The sequence below is a fragment of the Felis catus genome, chromosome D1 (genome assembly GCF_018350175.1).
Source record: "Felis catus isolate Fca126 chromosome D1, F.catus_Fca126_mat1.0, whole genome shotgun sequence".
NCBI lineage: Eukaryota > Metazoa > Chordata > Mammalia > Carnivora > Felidae > Felis > Felis catus.
In genome coordinates this window covers 88,293,370-88,314,295 of record NC_058377.1, presented here as the reverse complement: position 1 = coordinate 88,314,295, position 20,926 = coordinate 88,293,370, and the positions used below count along the sequence as shown (strand labels likewise).

The 20,926-nt window shown below is 41.3% G+C and overlaps 1 protein-coding gene and 1 long non-coding RNA gene across 5 annotated transcripts in view; one reads left to right on the top strand and one right to left on the bottom strand.

Moving 5' to 3' along the window:
* Positions 1-1,142, bottom strand: part of CAT (catalase) — a 36,997-nt gene extending 35,855 nt beyond the window's left edge. The window contains exon 1 of the mRNA XM_003993157.5: positions 956-1,142. Within this exon, the coding sequence (XP_003993206.1) occupies positions 956-1,021 (66 nt within the window). The 5' untranslated portion in view covers positions 1,022-1,142. The remainder of the gene's footprint in view (positions 1-955) is intronic.
* Positions 1,143-1,186: 44 nt separating this feature from the next.
* Positions 1,187-20,926, top strand: part of LOC102901568 — a 52,148-nt gene continuing 32,408 nt past the window's right edge. For 3 of the 4 annotated variants that reach the window (XR_002145816.3, XR_006586502.1, XR_006586504.1), the window contains exons 1-2: positions 1,275-1,534; positions 2,874-2,966. This is a non-coding gene — a long non-coding RNA (uncharacterized LOC102901568). Of the gene's footprint in view, positions 1,535-2,873; positions 2,967-20,926 lie in introns of all 4 variants that reach the window. The other variant, XR_006586503.1, reaches the window with a different exon arrangement.

Here is a 20,926-nt window from a genome sequence, read left to right as displayed (position 1 = left end):
TGTTGTCTCCCTGACTAGACTTTGAGCTTCTCCATGCTACAGTTCTTGCCTCACTGGCATTTGTACACCTTGTCTCGGCTCAGTGATGACGCAGGCTCTCAAAGAATACGTGTGAATAAACGCCATTAATCCCTACTGTCGCTTCTAGCTCTACAAAGTTAGGCATGGTGTTGTTTTTTTTTTTTTTTTAATTTTTTTTTTCAACGTTTATTTATTTTTGGGACAGAGAAAGACAGAGCATGAACGGGGGAGGGGCAGAGAGAGAGGGAGACACAGAATCGGAAACAGGCTCCAGACGCGGGGCTCAAACTCACGGACCGCGAGATCGTGACTTGGCTGAAGTCGGACGCTTAACCGACTGCGCCACCCAGGCGCCCCAGGCATGGTGTTTTTTAAATGCAAATGGAATAATGGATGTTAGGAGTGTTTAGTCGTTCAATGCGGTGCGTACCGAGTATCTGGTATCGTGAGCAGTGTTGGGGACATCGAGATGATAAAACACGATCCCTGCCCCCACGTCAAATATGGAAGCTTGTAGTTATTGCCAGATCAAGGTCAAGGCTGGAGCCCCGTTCCCACTCCCCCCACCCCGCCCCCACTTCCTTTCTTGCTGCGGCTCTCTGCCTCTTTCCCCATGAGCCTTCATTCCTCCCTCAAGCTGCGACCTCTGTCCCAGCTGGCAGAATTGCAAAAATCGGAGCCAATCACTCACGCCCTGCGGCCGACGACAAATCCTGCAGGCGTGTCCCCAGCCCCAGAAACCTCTCCCCTTCTCCCCACGAATGGAACAGTCCTTCGAAACAGGAAAGCAGCGCCCAAGCAGCGCCCACCCCGGCCCGTGATCAGTGGTACTGCCCCTCTCCACACCGCAGCGCAGGAGAAGCCGGGCCGTTACTTGCCCACGCCCAGCTCTCTGCGCAAACCTTCAGGCCGGCTAGAGGGACGCAGGGTATACCTGCGAGGCCCGCTGCTCCTTCCAGAGCTTCATCTGGTCGCTGGCTGGATCCCGGCTGTCCGCCATGGTGTCCGACTGGCTTCGCAGAACGTTGCTGGCAGCCTCGGCGACGCGTCTCCACCCTCCGCTGGAGAACCGGTCTACCGCCGAGCGACTGAAGTAGGCGACCGCAGGCTCCGCCACTCAGCTCCGCCCCTCGCCCCGTCCCCCCGAGGGAGGGCCGCCTCCTGATTGGCCGCTCGAGCGCCAGGCAGGATGGGATTGGAAGCCAAATATGGGCGGGAGAAGAGGGGGCCAGGCGCTGGGCCTCCGGGAGGGAGACGCAACCCGGGGGCTGGGAAAGGCCCGAGAGGTGTGTGAAAAGCGGGGGAGCCCCGCCCTTTCGCCCCCCAAACGGCGGGATTTGGGAACCCGGGGCTGGGCCCCGTTTAGGGGGCCCTCAATCTTGCCTCCCGGTTATCAGCATCCTTCAGGCTGCCACGCGAAGCGACGGTTGGTGGCCTGCCTGTTTTGCTGAGGAAAAGCTTAGGCGCTGCGGGGTGGGACTTGGAGGCGTAAACACGATCTCAGCTCATTTTAGTAAGTCAGAAATCCTGGGATGAATTCCAGTAATCTCAAATGTCACGTTAATTTTCCTGGATCACAGACTATTTCCACGGAAAAAATGAAACATTGACAAGTTCTTAAGGGTCTTCATGGTCTAAAATCCTTAGGAAGGAAGTTCAGCCTTTTAGGTTCCCTTTCGGCTTAGAAGTTCCCCGTTTTGGACTATCTGCTGTGTGCCAGATGCTGCTAGATGTTTGCCAGACTATATCGTTTAATTTTTCAATCTCGTGATGAAAGTTTTATTATCCCCCGCTTGAAATATGACGAATCTGAGGCTTAAGAGAGGTGGAGGAACTTACCTAATGGAGCTTAAAAGCCAGCAAAATGTCAGAACCTAGATCCTTGGGGGCCTGGGTCCTGAACCACTATGCTATCCTGCCTTTCTAAGAATAAGAATTTTGAAAAACTCTAAGAATTTTAGAATTCTATGTCTTTAAAGAGCCATATTGGAAAATTAAATCTTGAGTTATTGACTAATTTGTCATTGTTATCAAATGGATTGAATGATTTTCCCCCTTCAGGTGCTACGATTTCTCTTTAAATATTACCTTGATGCATACGATCTTCAAATTCGGGGTGCTCAACTTTTACATTTGATATTTTTCAATAAAGCTACATATAATGGGTAGATAGAGGATAGTGGAACTTTCAGGTGTTCTTGATTTTACAAAAGTGTGATATCAAGAATCTCAGTCCTACAAGTTTAACTTTTGCAGTTCATTGAGAGAGCAGCTCCCAAAACTGATCTTCAGTGCCCTGTTATTTTTCCTTCATTACACCTAACACAACTGCAAAGATGCTATTAGCTGTGTGATTTGTGTGGTGTCTTTTGCTACCCGCTTCATTCCTACTGCCACCAGAGTATAAACTCCATGAGGGCAGGGGCCACATCTTGCTCTGTGTTGTATTCTGCACACCTAGAATTTATTGAGTACTTACTCCATGCCAAGGAGTCTTCTAAGATTTTTGTGTGCACCTGCTTACTTCACCCTCCCAACAACCCTATGAGTTAGGTGCTAATATTATCCTCATTTTACAGTTTAGGAGACTGAGGCATGGAGAGGTTAAATAAGTAACTTGTCCAAGATTACACAACTATTAAAGGATAGAGCCAGGATTCTAGCCCCGTTCATCTCCTGGGCTCATGGCTTGTTGAATAAATAAATGTTGAAAAGATCAAACTAATCATTTTCTGTGTTGACTAAGATAAATTTCAACCAAGTAAATGAAAAGAGGCCTGGAGTCATGTGTTAACCCTTGATCTCTATATGAACATTGTCCTGTTTATTTTTTTTCTCTGTGTTTCCTTTAGTGTTGTTTTGGATTCCTAACGAATTTCCAGTGAAAGAGAAATGGAGAGACAAGACATTTTTAGATCATGTCAAATCTTGTACATTAAAATAAGGTATGTGCTTACAAGTAATGGCCATGAATTTATATTAGCCGCACTGGTAGCATTACACTCATTGGCTTTACAACTATAACCTAATTATAGTTTAAGTGAGAACACTCCTAAAAACCAGCCCTAGTTTAAAAATACATTAAACTGAATCTATCTGACTCCTAGGTAATCCCAAATGATTGGTTCAGTAAACAAATTTGGCCCCAGATTTTTATATTTTATTAATACAAACACGTGAATATTTTCATTGGTATTGAATACAATTGTTATTTAGAAAATACTGTTCTCTGATTATTCAGAACCCAGTGAAATAAAATATACTGGCACAAAACATAATGTTATTGTTCCTGATCTCACCAAATCTAAAACCAAACTTACAAAGTAGGCCATACAGTAAATGTTGAAGACAAAAGTCTGGGCACTCAACTAGGAACCTTTATTGACAAATTTTCTTTCATCGGTATTTGAAATAGAGGAGGAACTGTGTCTTGTTGGATGACGGGTATATAATATAGCGCAGCATGAAAAGTAATGGAAACCGAGATAATTATTTCTATTCTAATTCCACCCACCCTCTGAGGGACTGAGAATGTTCCACATATTTTGATTTCATTCTTTTCGCAATAGCCTTGTGGAGTAACCTGGGGATAGAGAGAGGGGTAGAAAAAAGGAAGAGTGTAAAAGAGAAGAGATGTGTCACAACCCAGAATGCCCTGTGAGGGAAGGACAGTGAACACTGCCACAGAATGGTATGTGTATGTTTTCAACCCACTGTGGACTAGTCCTGAGCAGACAGGAGAGGGAAAGCCAATTTGCAGAAAGTGACAATGGTTCTATATGGGTTTATATGTGTAAAACAGGCACATACCTTCTACTTTGCCTATTTTGCTTTTCCACGCATTACTTCTCCTCTAAGAACAATTACTTGGGGCCCCTGGGTGGCTCAGTCGGTTAAGTGTCCAACTTCGGCTCAGGTCACGATCTCACAGTTCATGCGTTTGAGCCCCACATCAGGCTCTGTGCTGACAGCTCAGAGCCTGGAGCCTGCTTCAGATTCTCTCTCTCTCTCTCTCTCTCTCTCTCTCTCTCTCTCTGTCCCTCCCCTGCTCACACTCTGTCTCTCTCTCTCTCAAAAATAAACATTTAAATAAGTAAGTAAGTAAATAAATAAATAAATAAATAAATAAATAAATAAAACAATTACTTAAGAGGAAGTAGCCCAGACCTCCTTTGAGGTCTGTTAATGGCCATAGTTGGAACATCCTGAGAGAAAAAAGCCATGTGCTTTTTCTCTTCCAGGCTACATGTTCCATGTTATTTATCTGGGTGTTTGAAAAAAGGAAACAGAAATAAGAATTTGGATTTTGTTATTACCCTAACTTTTTTTTTCTGATTTTAAAAGTAATGTATGCCTCCTAACGAGGGCTTGGAAATACAAAATAGTATATAAAATAAACAATTATCCACAGGTACTAATAAATAGGTATCTTTCCCACCAATATGTTCTCTTGTGTATGCAATGTGTGTGTGGGCGTGTCTGTGTGTGTGAGAGAGAGAGAGATTAATAACGGATCATACAGAATGTGTAATTTGTTGTGTGCTGCTTTTTTCCCCAACTATTAAATCTGTTTAGTAAAGATAATTTTGCTCATACAAACAACAGTTGACAACAGTCTGAGCGCTGGACACACCATCAGAGACGGGGAGGCACTGCAGGCGCTCTGGAGCCCTTCCCCCACGCCCAGAGAAGACCCTGGGTGCTTTTCCACCACCTTGCCCCGAGGGGGATGAAAGCTGAAGGATTACTGCCACCCCCTGCCCCCAAAAGACCATGGCACGAAGGACTTCTCCTTACGTGGTCCGCTAATACTGGGGGAGGGTCTCCCTGCCCTCTCTCCTCACTGGCCTGGACACAGGAAGTGAAGTTGTTCGGGAAGGGGGTGAAGAGGCTGATGGGGAAGGACCAGAGTCGGGACATCCTACCCACCCAACAGACCACAGTGGAAATTTGCAGGACCACAAAAGTAGTGCTGCCTTTGCCCACAAGCTGATTTTTTTTTTTTTTAACTTTCAAAACATTTGATTTGGCCCAAATTTCATGTGATACAAAAGCATTACAGGCTTAAACCTGTCACCCAGATAGAAGGCTCTTTCCATTCTTCAGGCCAACTTTCCTCACAGGCAAACAAATAAGAAACAAAGTATAGTCTGTAGATCGTATATAGAAAATTTTCCTTTACAAGAACAAAAATACTTAGACATGTTATATTTAGTGTAGCTTAGCGTTCCCGTTTATGGTGATAACTTCAGTTAATTGTTTGGAGGTACATGACATATGCAGAAGAACTCAATAGACAGCAGATAGGTTAACTCTTGATTAAGGACAAAATATCTGACAGGTTTCTTTTCTTGTATTTTTTTTTTTTTAAAGATACTACATTTGTAAATTCAAGTTTGGATGGCCCCTTTTAATCTTTTTGCTCAACATTTTGAACGCTTCCATTTTTTTTCATTTTGTAGAGCCTTTGAACTTTGTCTCTCTCGTTTTCTACTCTCAAATTCTTGTTTCTTAGCAGCACACTTAGCTTGTACTCATTCATGTTTTTCTTCTGCTTTCCCATTTGATGCTTTTTCTCTCTCTCTTTTTTTTTTTTTTTTTTAGAATAGTAATGAGGTTTACTCTTTTGCTCTGCTGTTCTGGCTGAGCTGGTCACCTCTGCAATGTTCTTCAGACAAAGCCTGGTCGGTGCTAGATAGTTCTGGCAATGGCTGATCAACTTGTTCTTCTGACAAAAGCTGGTTAGCTTTTCTAAATTGCTTCCTGAGCTTTCCTCTTCATCTCACTAGAGATGTTTCAGATTATCAAGGCATCCATCTGTGAACTGGGATTCCTATGAGGTTTGAACCTTCTTTTCCTACCGTAGGAATTTCTTGTAATTTTGCGGACTCTCCAGTTTTCTTGAAATGCAAAGGCTGTCCCTCAGGAATGCTCCCTGCAAAAGAAAGCGAATGGTTAGGTCACCACATCCTTTGTTTAAATTTCTTATTCCTGATGGAAAACTCCTTTGCCACACATCCCCAAACTCCCTGTCCACCACCTTGTTGCCACCTCTCTGGCACCGTGGCACATCAACCATGTCCAAAGTCCTGCTTCTTTTACTTAATATTATGGAATGAAATTGTTCCTGAGTCTTTAAATATTCTTCCAAAGTGTGTTTTTTTTTGCCCTCATGCCTGCACAATGTGCAATCAAAGGACCGATCCCTTATTTACACATTCCCTTACTGGAAACATTTAATTTTTTCCTACTATAAATAACAGTATAGTGAACATCCTTCCTCTATTTGTATTTGTACTTACTTCCTTAGGACCTACTTCTAGAAGTAATTTTTGGTTCAAATCATATGCATATTTGAAGTCCCTTGTGACATACTGTCAGTTTTTTCTGCAAAACTTGAAATAGTTGACATTCACCAGCACTGAGAGTAAGGACTGGAAATAAAATTTTAAAGATGGATAAGTTGTTAGATTCTAGGTACCTATACATTGCATATTTTATTAGATTGTTCAGAAAGGACAACACCTCTCGCATTATATTCAGCGATTTCCACCTACCCCCATGAGATTCATTCCATCTGGTGAGTGGCTACAATGTCCTATGCACTCTGTGTGCTTGACTTTGGGAACATAGTAGTGAAGAGATGGGGATAGGCAAAAACAAGCAAAAAGCCAGGAAATAACATGATGTGAAGAGTGCTCTGAGGAAGAAAATACAGCTGCTGCAGTGGTATCAGAGAAGGTCACCTAACCTGAACTTGAGAGGTCGTGAGAGGCTTCCTCAAGAAATAAAGGCCAAATGAACCTTGAAGGATGAACAGCTGTTAGGTATAGTGCCAAGAATAAGCATTATCTTAGCCCCACTGCGACCACAGAAAGCCAAAGATATTTCTTCCATTCTTTCTCGAAAGTCTGACATCATCACTGATGGTATTGTGATACCTTGAATAGTATAGGCAGAGCAAGCAAACATTTGCGGCTGGAGTTCAGCCTTTTCGAAGTTTGCCGAAGCACGCTGGCCTCTGTATCTGACTCAGACTGGCTTTGACTTCTGCTGCTCACCCACTTTTCCTCCTCATCTGGGATCCTGCATGGCCTGTGCAAATCTGTCATGTTAACTACTGGGATTGCTATGCCTGGCTTGAGTTGTTTTCCAGGGCTGCTGTCTTTGAGATATTTTGACTGCCCCCTTTGTATGTGCTGTTAAGTGTTGTATTTGTGCTTGACTCCGGGCTTAAGTCTGTATGCAGAAACCAGACATGGGTTCTTAAAGTCCGACAATTCAAAAAAAATGACAGATCCTCATAGATAAATCAATGCATTCAATATAGCTTGAGACCACACACTTACGCATCTATGGAGAAGTGAATAGTTATAAATTATACATGCTGAGTGGAACTACTGGTTGTAGCTGGGGCTGTAGACCAAGAGGAGGGTCTCTCTCTTATCTTCTTTCCCAAAACCCAGATCATAGACCAGCAGGGCTTCAAGGGGCAAAACAACATGATGCACAGTTAAAGGTCTCAACTCTAGCACCAGAGCAGTGGGATTTGAATCCCACTATGGCTTCTTACAAACTGTGTGACCTCCACCAAGTCTTTGAAGCTTCTAGATATTAATAAGATATTAGTCAATTAGCTATCAATACCTTCTGTAGTATGTATAGTCTAAGCAGCCATAATGAAAAGGACCTCCCCAAATACTGTGGCTTCAACAATGTAAAAGTTTATTGCTCTCACACAAAACATCTCAGACCTAGATGGCACGACTGGTTAGGCAACTAAGCCGTCCTCAAAAATGAGGCCTTCAGGGGCGCCTGGGTGGCGCAGTCGGTTGAGCGTCCGACTTCAGCCAGGTCACGATCTCGCGGTCCGTGAGTTCGAGCCCCGCGTCAGGCTCTGGGCTGATGGCTCGGAGCCTGGAGCCTGTTTCCGATTCTGTGTCTCCCTCTCTCTCTGCCCCTCCCCCGTTCATGCTCTGTCTCTCTCTGTCCCAAAAATAAATAAACGTTGAAAAAAAAAAAAAATTAAAAAAAAAAAAAATGAGGCCTTCATCGCTGAGTCTAAGGCGGCTGTCCCCCCTCACTTGGTCATGACTGCATGCCAACCATGAGAAGGGAAGCAAAGGAGCAAATGGAGCACACATCTGTCCCTTTTGAGGGCACAACCTAGAAATGGCACACTTGATTTCTGCTCACATTCCCTTGGTTGGAATTTGGTCACATGACCATGCCTAGCTGTACAAGAAGCATATTATATTATAGCCACCCCTATATAGTGAAGAGACTGCCTCTGACCACTGCAGGTGTAACTCTGGGTTCACATTGTGATGAATATTTAGAACACTGCCCTAAACCAAACCTTGTTCCACATAGCCATCACCTCAAACTTATTTTATTTATTTATTTAGTAAGCATTTATATCATTCCTACTATGTCCCAGTCTCCACTGTAAAGGTGTTTCTCAGTGTTAACCTATCTAATCCTTACAACAACCCCATAAAGGGTGAACTCTTATTATCTTCACTCTACATATGACACTGAGATATAGAAAGACTAAGTAACCTCCTAGGATGCCTGGGTGGCTCAGTCATTAAGCATCTGACTTCAACTCAGGTCGTGATCTCACAGTTGTTGAGTTCAAGTCCCACATTGGGTAAGCACGAGCCCCATCCAGGTGAGTTCGAGCCCTGCTTCTGGTGAGCTTCAGCCCTGCTCCGTGTAAAAACACGAGCCCCAGGTGAGCCCTGCTCTCTCTCACGCTCTCATTCTCACTCTCTCTGCCCCTTTTGTGGGATTCTCCCTCTCCCTCTCTCTCTCTCTCTCTCTCAAAAAAAATAAGAATAAGAATAAGAAAGAAAGAAAAGAAAGCCTAAGTAACCTCCTAAAGTCACATAGCTAGTTAGTGCTGGGGCCAGGATTCAAACCAGGCTCTGGAGGTCACATCTCAATTTCAACATTGTTCTGCCTGCCACAAAGCATGCAGGAATACAGAAAGATCTGAGGTGAGTGTCCCACATTCTTAGAATACAACTGAAGTGAGGAGGCGTTAAGATGGCATGGGAGTAGGGAGAGCCTATGCTGGCCTCATCCCTAGAACACAGCTAGATAAATATAAAATCATTTTGAACACCCAAGAAATTGATCTGAGGATTGAGAGTAAAACTGAATAACTGGGGTGAATAAAAAAACACCATATCGTGGAAGGTAGGAACTGCAGAGAGTTGATTTGGTGGAGGGAAGAGTTGCGGATGTTGCGATGGGGAGGAAGCCCTGATCACACAGAGGAGAGAGACAGAGAGACAGACAGAGAGGGAGAGAGAGAGAAAGTACAATGGGGCAATTGCACAAGAAAAACTCTTCCCCAAAACCATTGACTGGAAAAAAAGAGAGGGGCTGAATACCACAGGTTTTTTATAAACAGTGGAGTGCAGAGTCTGACATTTCAGAGGTCCACACCATCGCCGGGGTTGCACTTGGTGGGGCTCCAGTGGGAAGGAAGGTAAAGACCCAACAGCAGGCAGCGTGGTCTAAGGATACCCTAGGTTGCAAGGGGAGAGGCATTTCCCCTGCTTGGAAGGCATTTGGGAGAGGGGGCATGAGCACTCCAGGGGCAAAAGACCCGGTGGGCACCAGTGAGCTGCTCTGTTCACTAATATAGGAATGGGGATGCTGGCTGAGGGCAGCGAGACTTTCTGCCAGCTTCCTGCTGCCCTTTACCATAAACTCTGAATTGCTGCACAGTTGCACAATTTCTGGGACAAACTGGCAAACAGCTACAGTGCAGCGAGACCCTCCCTCAGGATCTCTAAAATTTGGAGTTTTTAAGCTGAGCCATGTACCTGAGATAAGACACAGGATTGCTGTGCCCCTGGCAGGCGGACACCTCAGACCCAGGCAGGGTGAAGGAGGGGATCTGGTGGAAGCCAAGGACACAGAGAGGTGATTGTTTGCTCATCTGTGAAGGCTTCCTGAAGATCGGTGGGGGGGAGCTCCCTGCTCCGGGGATGAGAGAGCAGGGCCACCCCATTTTCACCCGGCCCATCAGCACTGACCAACTTCGGGGAGCAAAACAGAGCCACCAAGTGGCTTGTACCAAACCGCTTATACCAAGCCTCACCCCTCTGCGTCCTGCAGTTGCCTCTCCAGCAGGCAAGTCTGCCTGATAATCAGCACCACAGGCCTCTGCCCCAGAAGACCAGCATACTGCTGGCATGCATCAAATCTACTGATTATAGAGTGCTGCAAACTTCAGCTCTAGGGGAAATAGGATCTAACTTCCTTTTTATTTTCATTTCATCATTATTTTATTTTTATTTTTGCTTTTAGTTATTTTTTTTTATTTTTTAGATCTAGCTTCTTTTAACAAGTAGACAAAAACACACTAAGGATCTAGATTTCTTGCCTTTAAATTTTTTTTCATTTATTTTTTTATTTTTGGATCTAGCTTCTTTTTTTTAATTTTTTAAATTTTTTTTTTATTTTTGAGAGAGAGAGAGAGAGAGAGAGAGAGAGAGAGCATGAGCAGGGGAGGGGCAGAGAGAGACGCACACACAGAATCTGAAGCAGGCTCCAGGCTCTGAGCTGTTAGCACAGAGCCCGACACGGGCCTCAAGCTCACTGACCGCAAGATCATGACCTGAGCCAATCAGACACTTAACCAACTGAGCCACCCAGGCGTCCCTGAATCTAGTTTCTTTTAATTAGCAGACCAAAACACACCTATGATTTAACTTCCCTTTTTTTTCCTTTTCTTTCCCTGGGCAAAATGACAATACATAGGAATTCACCCCAAAAGAAAGAACAGGAAGAAGTAATGGCCAGTGATTTAATCAATACAGATATAAGTAAGGTGTCTGAACTATAATTTAAAATAACAATTGCAAGGATACTAACTGGGCTTTAAAAAAGCATAGAAGACACTAGAGAATTTCTTACTGCACAAATAAAAACTAAAATCTAGTTAGGCCAAAATTAAAATGCTATAACTGAGATGCAAACCCATGGATGTCATGACAGTGAGGATGGGTGAAGCAGAGGAATGAATCAGTGATATAGAAAATAAAATTATGGAAAATAATGAAGCTGAAAAGGAGAGGGAAAGAAAGGTATTGGATCATGAAGGTAGACTTAGAGAAGTCAGTGACTCCTCAAAGCAAAATAACATTCATATCATAGGACTCCCAGAAGATGAAGAGAGAGAAAAAGGAGCAAAAGGCTTATTTGACCAAATTATAGCAAAAACTTCCCTAATCTGGAGAAGGAGACATTGAAACCCAAGAAGCACAGAGAACTCCCATTAAATTCAACAAAAGCTGGCCATCACCAAGACGTATCACAGTCAAATTCACAAAATACAAGGACAAGGAAAGAAGCCTGAAATCAGTAAGGGGGAAAAAGTCCTTAACCTGCAAGGGAAGACAGATCAGGTTCTCAGCAGATCTGTCCACAGAAACTTGGCAGGCCAAAAGGGAGTGGCAGGATATATTCAACGTGCTGAATGGGAAAAATATGCAATCAAGATGCTTTATCCAGCAAGGCTGTCATTCGGAATAGAAGAAGAGATAAAGAGTATCCTAGACAAACAAAAACTAAAGGAGTTTGTGACCACTAAACCAGTCCTGCGAGAAATATTTAAGGGTACTCTTTGAGTGGGGAATAAAAAGACCAAAAGCAACAAAGACCAGAAACACCCAACTTTGCAGGCAATACAATGGCACTAAATTCATATCTATCAGTAGTCACTCTGAATATAAATGGACTAAATGCTCCAATCAAAAGACATAGGGTATCAGAATGGATGATTAAAAAAAAAAAAAAAAAGAACCACCTTGGGGACCTGGGTGGCTCAGTTGGTTAAACATCTGACTCTTGATTTTGGCTCAGGTCTTGATTTCAGGGTTGTGAGATCAAGCCCCATGTCAAGCTCTGTGTTGAGTATAGAGCCTGCTTACAATTCTCTCTCCCTCTCTCTCTGCTCCTCTCCCCCACTTATTCTTTCTCTCTCTCTCTCTCTCTAAAAAAATAAAAATAAAACAAAACAAAACAAAACAAAAAAAAACCATCTATATGCTGCCTACAAGAGACTCATTTTAGACCTAAAGACACCTGCATACTGAAAGTGAGGGGATGAAGAACCATCTATTATGCTAATGGACATCAAAAGAAAGCCAGAGTAGCCATACTTATATCAATCAAACTAGATTTTAAAACAAAGACTGTGATAAGAGATGAATAAAGGCATTATATCATAATTAATGCCTCATAATCAAGAACATCTAACAATTGTAAACATGCCCCCAACTTGAAGCACACAAATATATAAATCAATCCCAAGCATAAAAAAAACTCAATGATAATAATACAGTAATGGGGGGCTCCTAAGTGGCTCAGTTGGTTAAACATCTGACTCTTGATTTTGGCTCAGGTCATGATCTCACAGTCATGAGATTGAGCCCCACTTCATGCTTCATGGTGAGCATGGAGCCTGCCTAAGATTCTCCCTCTCCCTCTCCCTCCACCCCTCCCCCACTCACACTCATGCTCATGCTCTCTCGCTCTCTCTCAAAAAAAAAAATTACAATAATAGTAGGGGACTTTAACATCTCACTTATATCAATGCAAAGATCATCTAAGCAGGAAATCAACAAGGGAACAATGGCTTTGAATGACACACTAGATCAGATGGACTTAACAGATATATTCAGAATATTTTATCCTAAAGCAGCAGAATACACATTCTTTTCAAGTGCACATGGAACATTCTCCAGAAAAGATCACAGAATGGGTCACAAATCAGCCCTCAATAAGCATAATAAGATTGAGATCATACCATGCATACTTTCAGACAATAACACTCTGAAACTTGAAATCAATTACAAGAAACAATATTGGAAAGACCTCAAATACATGGAGGCTAAAGAACATCCTACTAAAGAATGAACGATCAACCAGGAAATAAAAGAAGAAATAAAAATTACATGAAGCAAATGAAAATGAAAACATGACAGTCCAAAATCTTTGGGATGCAGTAAAGTCTGTCCTAAGAAGGATGTATATTGCAATACCTCAAGAAGCAAGAAAAGTTTCAAATATACAGCCTAACCGTACACCGAAAAGAGACAGAAAAGGAACAGCAACTAAAGCCTAAATTCATCAGAAGAAGGGAAATAATAAAGATTAGAGGAGAAATAAATGATATAGAAACAAACAAAAAAAAACCCAGTAGAACATATCAATGAAACTAAGAGCTGGTTCTTTGAAATAATTAATCAAATTGATAAGTGCCTCGCCAGGCTTATCAAAAAGAAAAGAGAAAGTACCCAGATAGATAAAATCATGAATGAAAGAGGAGAGATCACAACCAACACTAAAGAAATACAAACAATTGTAAGAGAATATTATGAAAAATTATATGCCAACAAACTGGGAAATCTGGAAGAAATGGACAAATTCCTGGAAACATACAAACTACCAAAGCTGAAACAGAAAGAAATAGAAAATTTGAACAGACCCATAACCGGAAAAGAAATGGAATCATTAATTAAAAAGCTCCCAAAAAACAAAAGCCCAGGGCCAGATGGCTTTCCAGGGGAATTCTACCAAATATTTAAAGCATAGCTAACACCGGGGCGCCTGGGTGGCGCAGTCGGTTAAGCGTCCAACTTCAGCCAGGTCACGATCTCGCGGTCTGTGAGTTCGAGCCCCACGTCAGGCTCTGGGCTGATGGCTCAGAGCCTGGAGCCTGTTTCCGATTCTGTGTCTCCCTCTCTCTCTGCCCCTCCCCCGTTCATGCTCTGTCTCTCTCTGTCCCAAAAATAAATAAACATTGAAAAAAAAATTAAAAAAAAAAATAAAGCATAGCTAACACCTATTCTTCTCAAATTGTTTCGAAAAATAGAAATGGAAAGAAAACTTCCAAACTCCTTCTACAAGGCCAGCATTACCTTGATTCTAAAACCAAATAAGTAACCTACTAAAAAGAATTAAGGCCAATATCCCTGATGAACATAGATGTAAAAATTCTCCACAAGATACTAGCAAATTGAATCCAACAGTACATTAAAAGAATTATTCACCACAATCAAGTGGGATTTATTCCCGGGCTTCAGGGGTGGTTCAATATTCACCAATCAATCAACATGATACATCACATTAATAAAAGAATTATATGACCCTCTTAATAGATGCAGAAAAAGCATTTGACAAAATAGAGCATCCATTCTTCATAAAAAATCCTCACCAAAGAAAGAATAGATGGACCATACTTCAAAATCATAAAGGCCATATACAAAAGACCCACAACTAATATCACCCTCAATGGGGAAAAACTGAGAGCTTTTTCCTCTATGGTCAGGAACAGGACAGGGATGTCCACTCTCACCATTACTATTTAACATAGTCTTGCTGTCTTAGCCTCAGCAATCAGACAACAAAAGGAAATAAAAAGGCATCCAAATTGGCAAAGAAGTCAAACTTACACTATTTTCAGACAACGTGATACTCCATGTAGAAAACCCGAAAGACTCCACCTAAAGATTGTTACAACCAATACATGAATTCAGCAAAGACACAGGGTATAAAATCAACATACAGAAATCTGTTGCATTTCTACACACCAATAACGAGGCAGCAGCAAAAGAAATCAAGGAATTCATCCCATTTACAATTGTACCCAAAACCATAAGATACCTAGGAATACACCTAATCAAAGAGGTACAAGATCTGTATTCTGAAAACTGTGGAACACTTGTGAAAGACATTGAAGAGAATACAAAGAAATACATTCCATGTTCATGAACTAGAAGAACAGATATTGTTACAATGTCTATACTACCCAAAGCAATCTGCACATTTAATGCAATCCCTATCAAAATACCACCAGCATTTTTCAGAGCTAGAAAAAAACAATCCTAAAATTTGTATGGAACCACAAAAGACCTTGAATAGCCAAAGCAATCCTGAAAAAGAAAAGCAAAGCTGGAGGCATCAGGATTCTGGACTTCAAGCTGTATTACAAAGTTCTAGTCATCAAGACAGGATGGTACTGGCACCAAAAAAAAAAAAAAAAAAAGACACATAGATCAGTGGACTAGAATAGAAAATCCAGAAATGGGCCCACAACTATATGGTCAACTAGTCTTTGACAAAGGAGGAAAGAATATGCAATGGAAAAAAGACAGTCTCTTGAACAAATGGTGTTGGGAGAACTAGACAGCGACACGTAGAAGAAGGAAAATGGGCCGCTTTTTTACACCATACCCAAAAATAAATTCAAAATGGATGAAATACCTAAATGTGAGACAAGAAAACATCAAAATCCTAAAGGAGAACACAGGCCTTGGCTGCAACAACTACTTACCAGACACATCACTGGAGGCAAGGTAAACAAAAGCAAAAATGAATTTTTGGGACTTCATCAAGATAAAAAGCTTCTGCACAGTGAAGGAAATAAGCAACAAAATGAAAAAGCGGCCTATGCAATAGGAGAATATATTTGCAAATGACATATCTGATAAAGGGTTAGTATCCAAAATCTATAAAGAACTTGTCAAACTCAACACCCAAAAAATAAATAATCTAGTTAAGAAACGGGCAGAAAACATTAAGACATTTTTCCAAAGAAGACATCCAGATGACTAGCAGACACATGAAAAGATGCTCAATGTCACTCATCATCAAGGAAATACAAATCAAAACCATGAAGAGATACCACCTCATGCCCATCAGAATGGCTAAAATTCACAACACAAGAAACAACAGGTGTTGGTGAGGATGTGGAGAACAGGGAACCCTCTCACACTGTTGGTGGGAATATAAACCAGTGCAGCAACTTTGGAAAACAGTATGGAGTTTCCTCAAAAAGTTACAAATAGAACTACCCTATAATCCAGCAATTGCACTATGAGGTAATGACCCAAAGCATAAAAAAATACAGATTTGAAGGAGTACATGCACCCCAATATTTATAACAGCATTAGCAACAATAGCAAAACAATGGAAAGAGCCCAAATGTCCATTGACTGATGAATGAATAAATAAGATGTGCTATGTATACACACACACACAGACACACACACACACACACACACACACACACAAACAAATACAATGGAATATTACTCAGCCATCAAAAAGAATGAAATCTTGCCATATGCAACAACATGGATGGAGCTAGAGTGTATTGTGCTAAGTGAAATAAGTCATTCAGAGAAAGACAAATACCATATATCATATGATTTCACTCATATATGGAATTTGAGGGAAAAAACCACTTGAACATATGAGAGGGGGGAAAAGAGAGGGAAATAAACCATTAGAATCTCTTAATGATAGAGAACAAACTGAAGGCTGATGGAGGGACATGGCAGGAGGATGGGCTAGATGGGTAATGGGTATTAAGGAGGTCACTTGTTGTGATGAGCACTGGGTGTTATAAGTGATGGCCCACTAAATTCTACTCCTGAAACCAATATTGCACTGTATGTTAACAAACTAGAATTTAAATAAAAATTTGAAGAAGAAAAAAAGAACACAACTGAAGCATTGTACCACCCCCTGCCCACCTGTGGGCCTGGCTTTCTGATGTAAACCAATTGTGAACCCCATACAATTGAGAAAGGCCACAAGAAAATAACATTTCAGAGTGTCTTTGACAAGAAGAGTGGGAAGTGGTTGTGATATAAGAGCATTACAGGCCTAGGGGACCCTCTGGGATTGAGGAGTAGCCAAAGGAGGTGAAAAGAGTACCAAAGAAGATGGGGCTTGTAGAGGCAGTGAGGATGAAAGGAGAGGAGAAAGATCCTTAGACATCTCTCCACCTTGACAGTAAGGAGCAGCCAGACCTCCAAACTTTGAAGTTAGTACAGTGAATATACCTGAGAAAATATGTTCATTAAAAGACTCACTTTCCACCAGGCAAGAGATTCCATTGACGTGTATTATCATTTACATGAAACTCCTACTCTAGGATTTGTGGAAATAAGCAGATTCAATTCTGAGACACTGTGACGTGAAGCTAAATTCTTCACATGGTGTCAAGTGTCAAAAAGCAATTGCTTCGTGCAATCTGAAAGCAAAAGTCTACTTCCTTTCTTAAAATATAAAACTTTAAAATATAGTATGCAATATATGCATTATATGTTATTGTCTAGCTTACCTTCCACCAGCTGTTGTTCAAATTTTGCCCCATTTATCCTTCCTAGTCTTCCATCTTTGTCCCCTGCCTTATCTTTCTCTCATTCTACTTAGTGAGCACTAGCTTAATTCTCTGGAACCTTGTGCTGGGATTACATCTTTCCTAGTTCTGTCCCACCCAATATTCTAAATACCAGTGAATAGCTGTCACTAATACTTTCCTCCTCCCTGGCCTCTGACATTTCAACTACTTGATGGGTGAATTATAGATGATTCACTAATAAAATTTTCAAAGGGTACAGTTCTTTCACTGAATGCCCTTTTGATATCTGCCTCCTCAAAGTACGGAAGGCACATTGCTCAGCCTCTGGGCCTGAAGTTTACTACGTTCCCTTCTCAGGAAGGCCTTCTTCATCACCTCTCTTCGGTTACAGCCTCCTGCGGGGTTCGCCATCATACCTTCCCTGCTTTATATTTTCCCCATGGTACTTCTTACCTTCTAACATACTATAGAACTGACTTAAGTTGTTTAACATATATTTTTCTCCACACTAGAATAGAAGCTTCATGAGGCAGGCGGGTTCTGTTTTGTTTTTGTTTATCAGCACTTGGAATTTTTCTGACACTCAGTAGGTGTTTGACCAACATTGATTAAATGAGTCAACAAATACATGGATTAAGGAGTGAACTAATAGTACCAGGATAAACCATATGACAAACCAGCAAAGTAGGTAACAGTTTGCCTTAAGGGATTTGGTAAGATCCCTTGTTCAAATACATTGTACCCTCTTGTTTCATTTTCAAAGATATTTTCCTCTAGGACATGAAAGCTTTCTCATATTTAGGAGTCCTCTTTGAGAAAAGAAATGTATTCCAACCATCATGAGCCTTCTGATACGATGTGCCAAGAAGAACACGTCACTTCTGTGGCATTCCGACCAAAAATGCATAACCTGAGTCTAATCATGAGGAAACATCAGACAAACTCAAATTGAAGGACGTTCTATAAAATCATTGGTCTGCACTTTTTAAAATATAAAGAAAAAGAAAGATAAAGACTAACTATCTCAATTGAAAGAAGACTCATGGATGCCAATTAAGTATAAAGTGTGTTCCTGGATTGGATCTGGAATGAGCGGAAAGGCTTAAAGAATATGATTGGGATAATTTATAAAATTTAATATAGGCTAGACATTTAATATGAATAATAACGCTGTATCAATGTTAAATTTCCTGGCACAAGTTGATCTGTTAAATTCCTGCAATTTTAATATTATATCAAAGTAAACATTTACCAGAAAAAAAGGAAACACATTCCTAGGAGGGGTTTTATATCAGTATTTCCTCAGGTAATACCTTAATTATAAGTTCTATAGTAATTGACAGAGACCCAGAATGGGGCCCAGTTTAGGCCTTATATGGGGGTGAAGGAGTAGCAAGAACAAAGAGAAAAGGAGGATAAGGAGGTAGTGGAAGCCATTGAATTCAAATTTTACCTACGCCACAGTTTTGCCTTGGACCAGTGACTTTTTTGTGTGAACAATTTAAGATACAAAGACCTAAGTTCAAAAGTAAGAAGATATAAACACAAACAGTCAGGCTACCTCGAGAAATGACCATATGATTTTCTTACTTCTTATATACCTTATGAGATATGACGTATTAGTACTTATAAAACCCCGAGATCATCCAACAAAACAGACTGTAAGGTTACCTTATATTATTATCCTGAGGTAAGGAATTACTTGCCAGTGAACATTTGTTTTTGATTTTTTTATTGCTGTATAATTAGTTGATACTAGTTTAGTAAATATCAGCTGTTATCTTCAAAACGGGCCCTGATTTTATGGCTGCTTTGGTGGTGTTTGGAACATGACTGATACTGCTGTGTGATCACACTGTCAGGTTTAGAGATTGTTCTGTTTATTGTTCCATTGACAGGAACCCTGACAACACAAGTCCTGATGTCTGAAGTTAATTAAGTGTGGATGTCTCACCCTACTATAACAATATACATTCCTTAAACAGTCTAATCTCTGATATCCAAGGGTCCATAGTAAAAATCAATCATAAAGTAAATCTTGAGCAAAGGAAAGTATCATGATCTTGGAAAGGGGTTGAGGCAGCTGAAGCTTACAACAAACAGAAGGTGCCAAAACTATCAGTCACCAAGACTCCCCCTCATGCCACAACCAACCCCACAGGGAGCATCACAGTTGAAAGAAAGATCTAGCAGTGGCTAACCACAGGCTGCACGGACAGGGAATTCAACATCGACCATGGACAGAAACATCGCATTGGGCTGGGGACAGAGGAGGTATGTAGTTTGCACCAGGGAAAGCATATACCCTTCTTACATCATATTGTCCCATGTTATTATTACTCTTTGTCCCTTCCAAACATACCAACACAAAAGTCCCATGTCCTAAAAATGGGGAAAAAAATTATTTGTAACTGTCAGAAATATTACGTAACATGAAACACAGCCAGTCTATGAAATCAGCCACATAAATTATGAAACCAAAGCAAAAGTTCTAGTTGTTCTGTGCCAGTGTTTAAAAGAAAGGGGTAAGAAAGGCATATTTGTGAAGAAAGAAACTAAAAAGCAGAAAATATTGTGTGCTCAGACATGTGAAGAGCCCTATCTACACCATGTTAGATTATCCAAACGCTCCATTCCCAACCATTTTAGCCACCCTTTACATGTGTTTATGACTATAGGGAATGAAAAGCAGATCAAAACATTGTCCCCACAGCCCACATTTGTAGCAAACACTCCTTCCCTTCATAACATTAGAAATTTGTGGATGTAGGGCCAGGAAGGCTGAATCATAATTAAATGTGGATATGCTATTATTTAATACTGTTGTGAATCTAAAAGAAATGATGACCAAGCAGTCAAAGCTAGTGCCTCCCTGAGAGCCCAAGCCACAGTTAGACTGAGGGCAGATGTAGCTGTGGGAACCTGGCTGGAAAGGAAGGCTTAGAAGGAACTAAAGTGATAAGGGTGAGTTGATGGAGATTAAATAGTCTGTCCTCATCAGAGAAAAAATAAAGGAAGGAAGGACGGAGGGTGGGGAAGGGAGAGGAGAGAGAAAGGAAGGAGGGAAGGAGGAAGAAAGAGAAAGAAAGAAAAGAAAGAAAGAAAGAAAAAGAAAGAAAGAAAGAAAGAAAGAAAGAAAGAAAGAAAGAAAGAAAGAAAGATAAACAGCAATCAAGACTCAACTTGGGTGGCTCGGTCAGTTGAGTGTCCAACTCTTGGTTTCAGCTCAGGTCGTGATCTCACAGTTCATGAGTTCAAGCCCCACATTGAACTCCACACTGATGGCGCACAGCCTGCTTGGGATTCTCTCTCTCTCTCTCTCTCTCTCTCTCTCTGCCCTCTCCCGCTCACACTCACATGTGCCCCCACCTTTCTCTCTCAAAATAAATAGATAAACTTTAAAAAAAAAAAAAAAAAAGACAACCTGGAAATGCTAAGGAAAGTACCATTTGCCCAGAATAAAAAGATGGAATTTGTTCCAGTGAAATCCAGAGAATGGTGGCTAATGAAGGGATCAAAATGGAGAGGTGGAAGAATCAAAGCCTGGCTACAAGAGACCTTTCCACTTAGAAAACTTGCCTAGGAGACAGCAAAGAGGAACATTGGTTCTCAGCAGCTGCACTTTGAGTGCCCGGGGCATGCTTGACCTCAAAGAATCTAACTGAAAACTATTTACTGACCAATGAGCCATAGGTTCTGTTTAACCAGCATACAGGTCTATGGACTTGT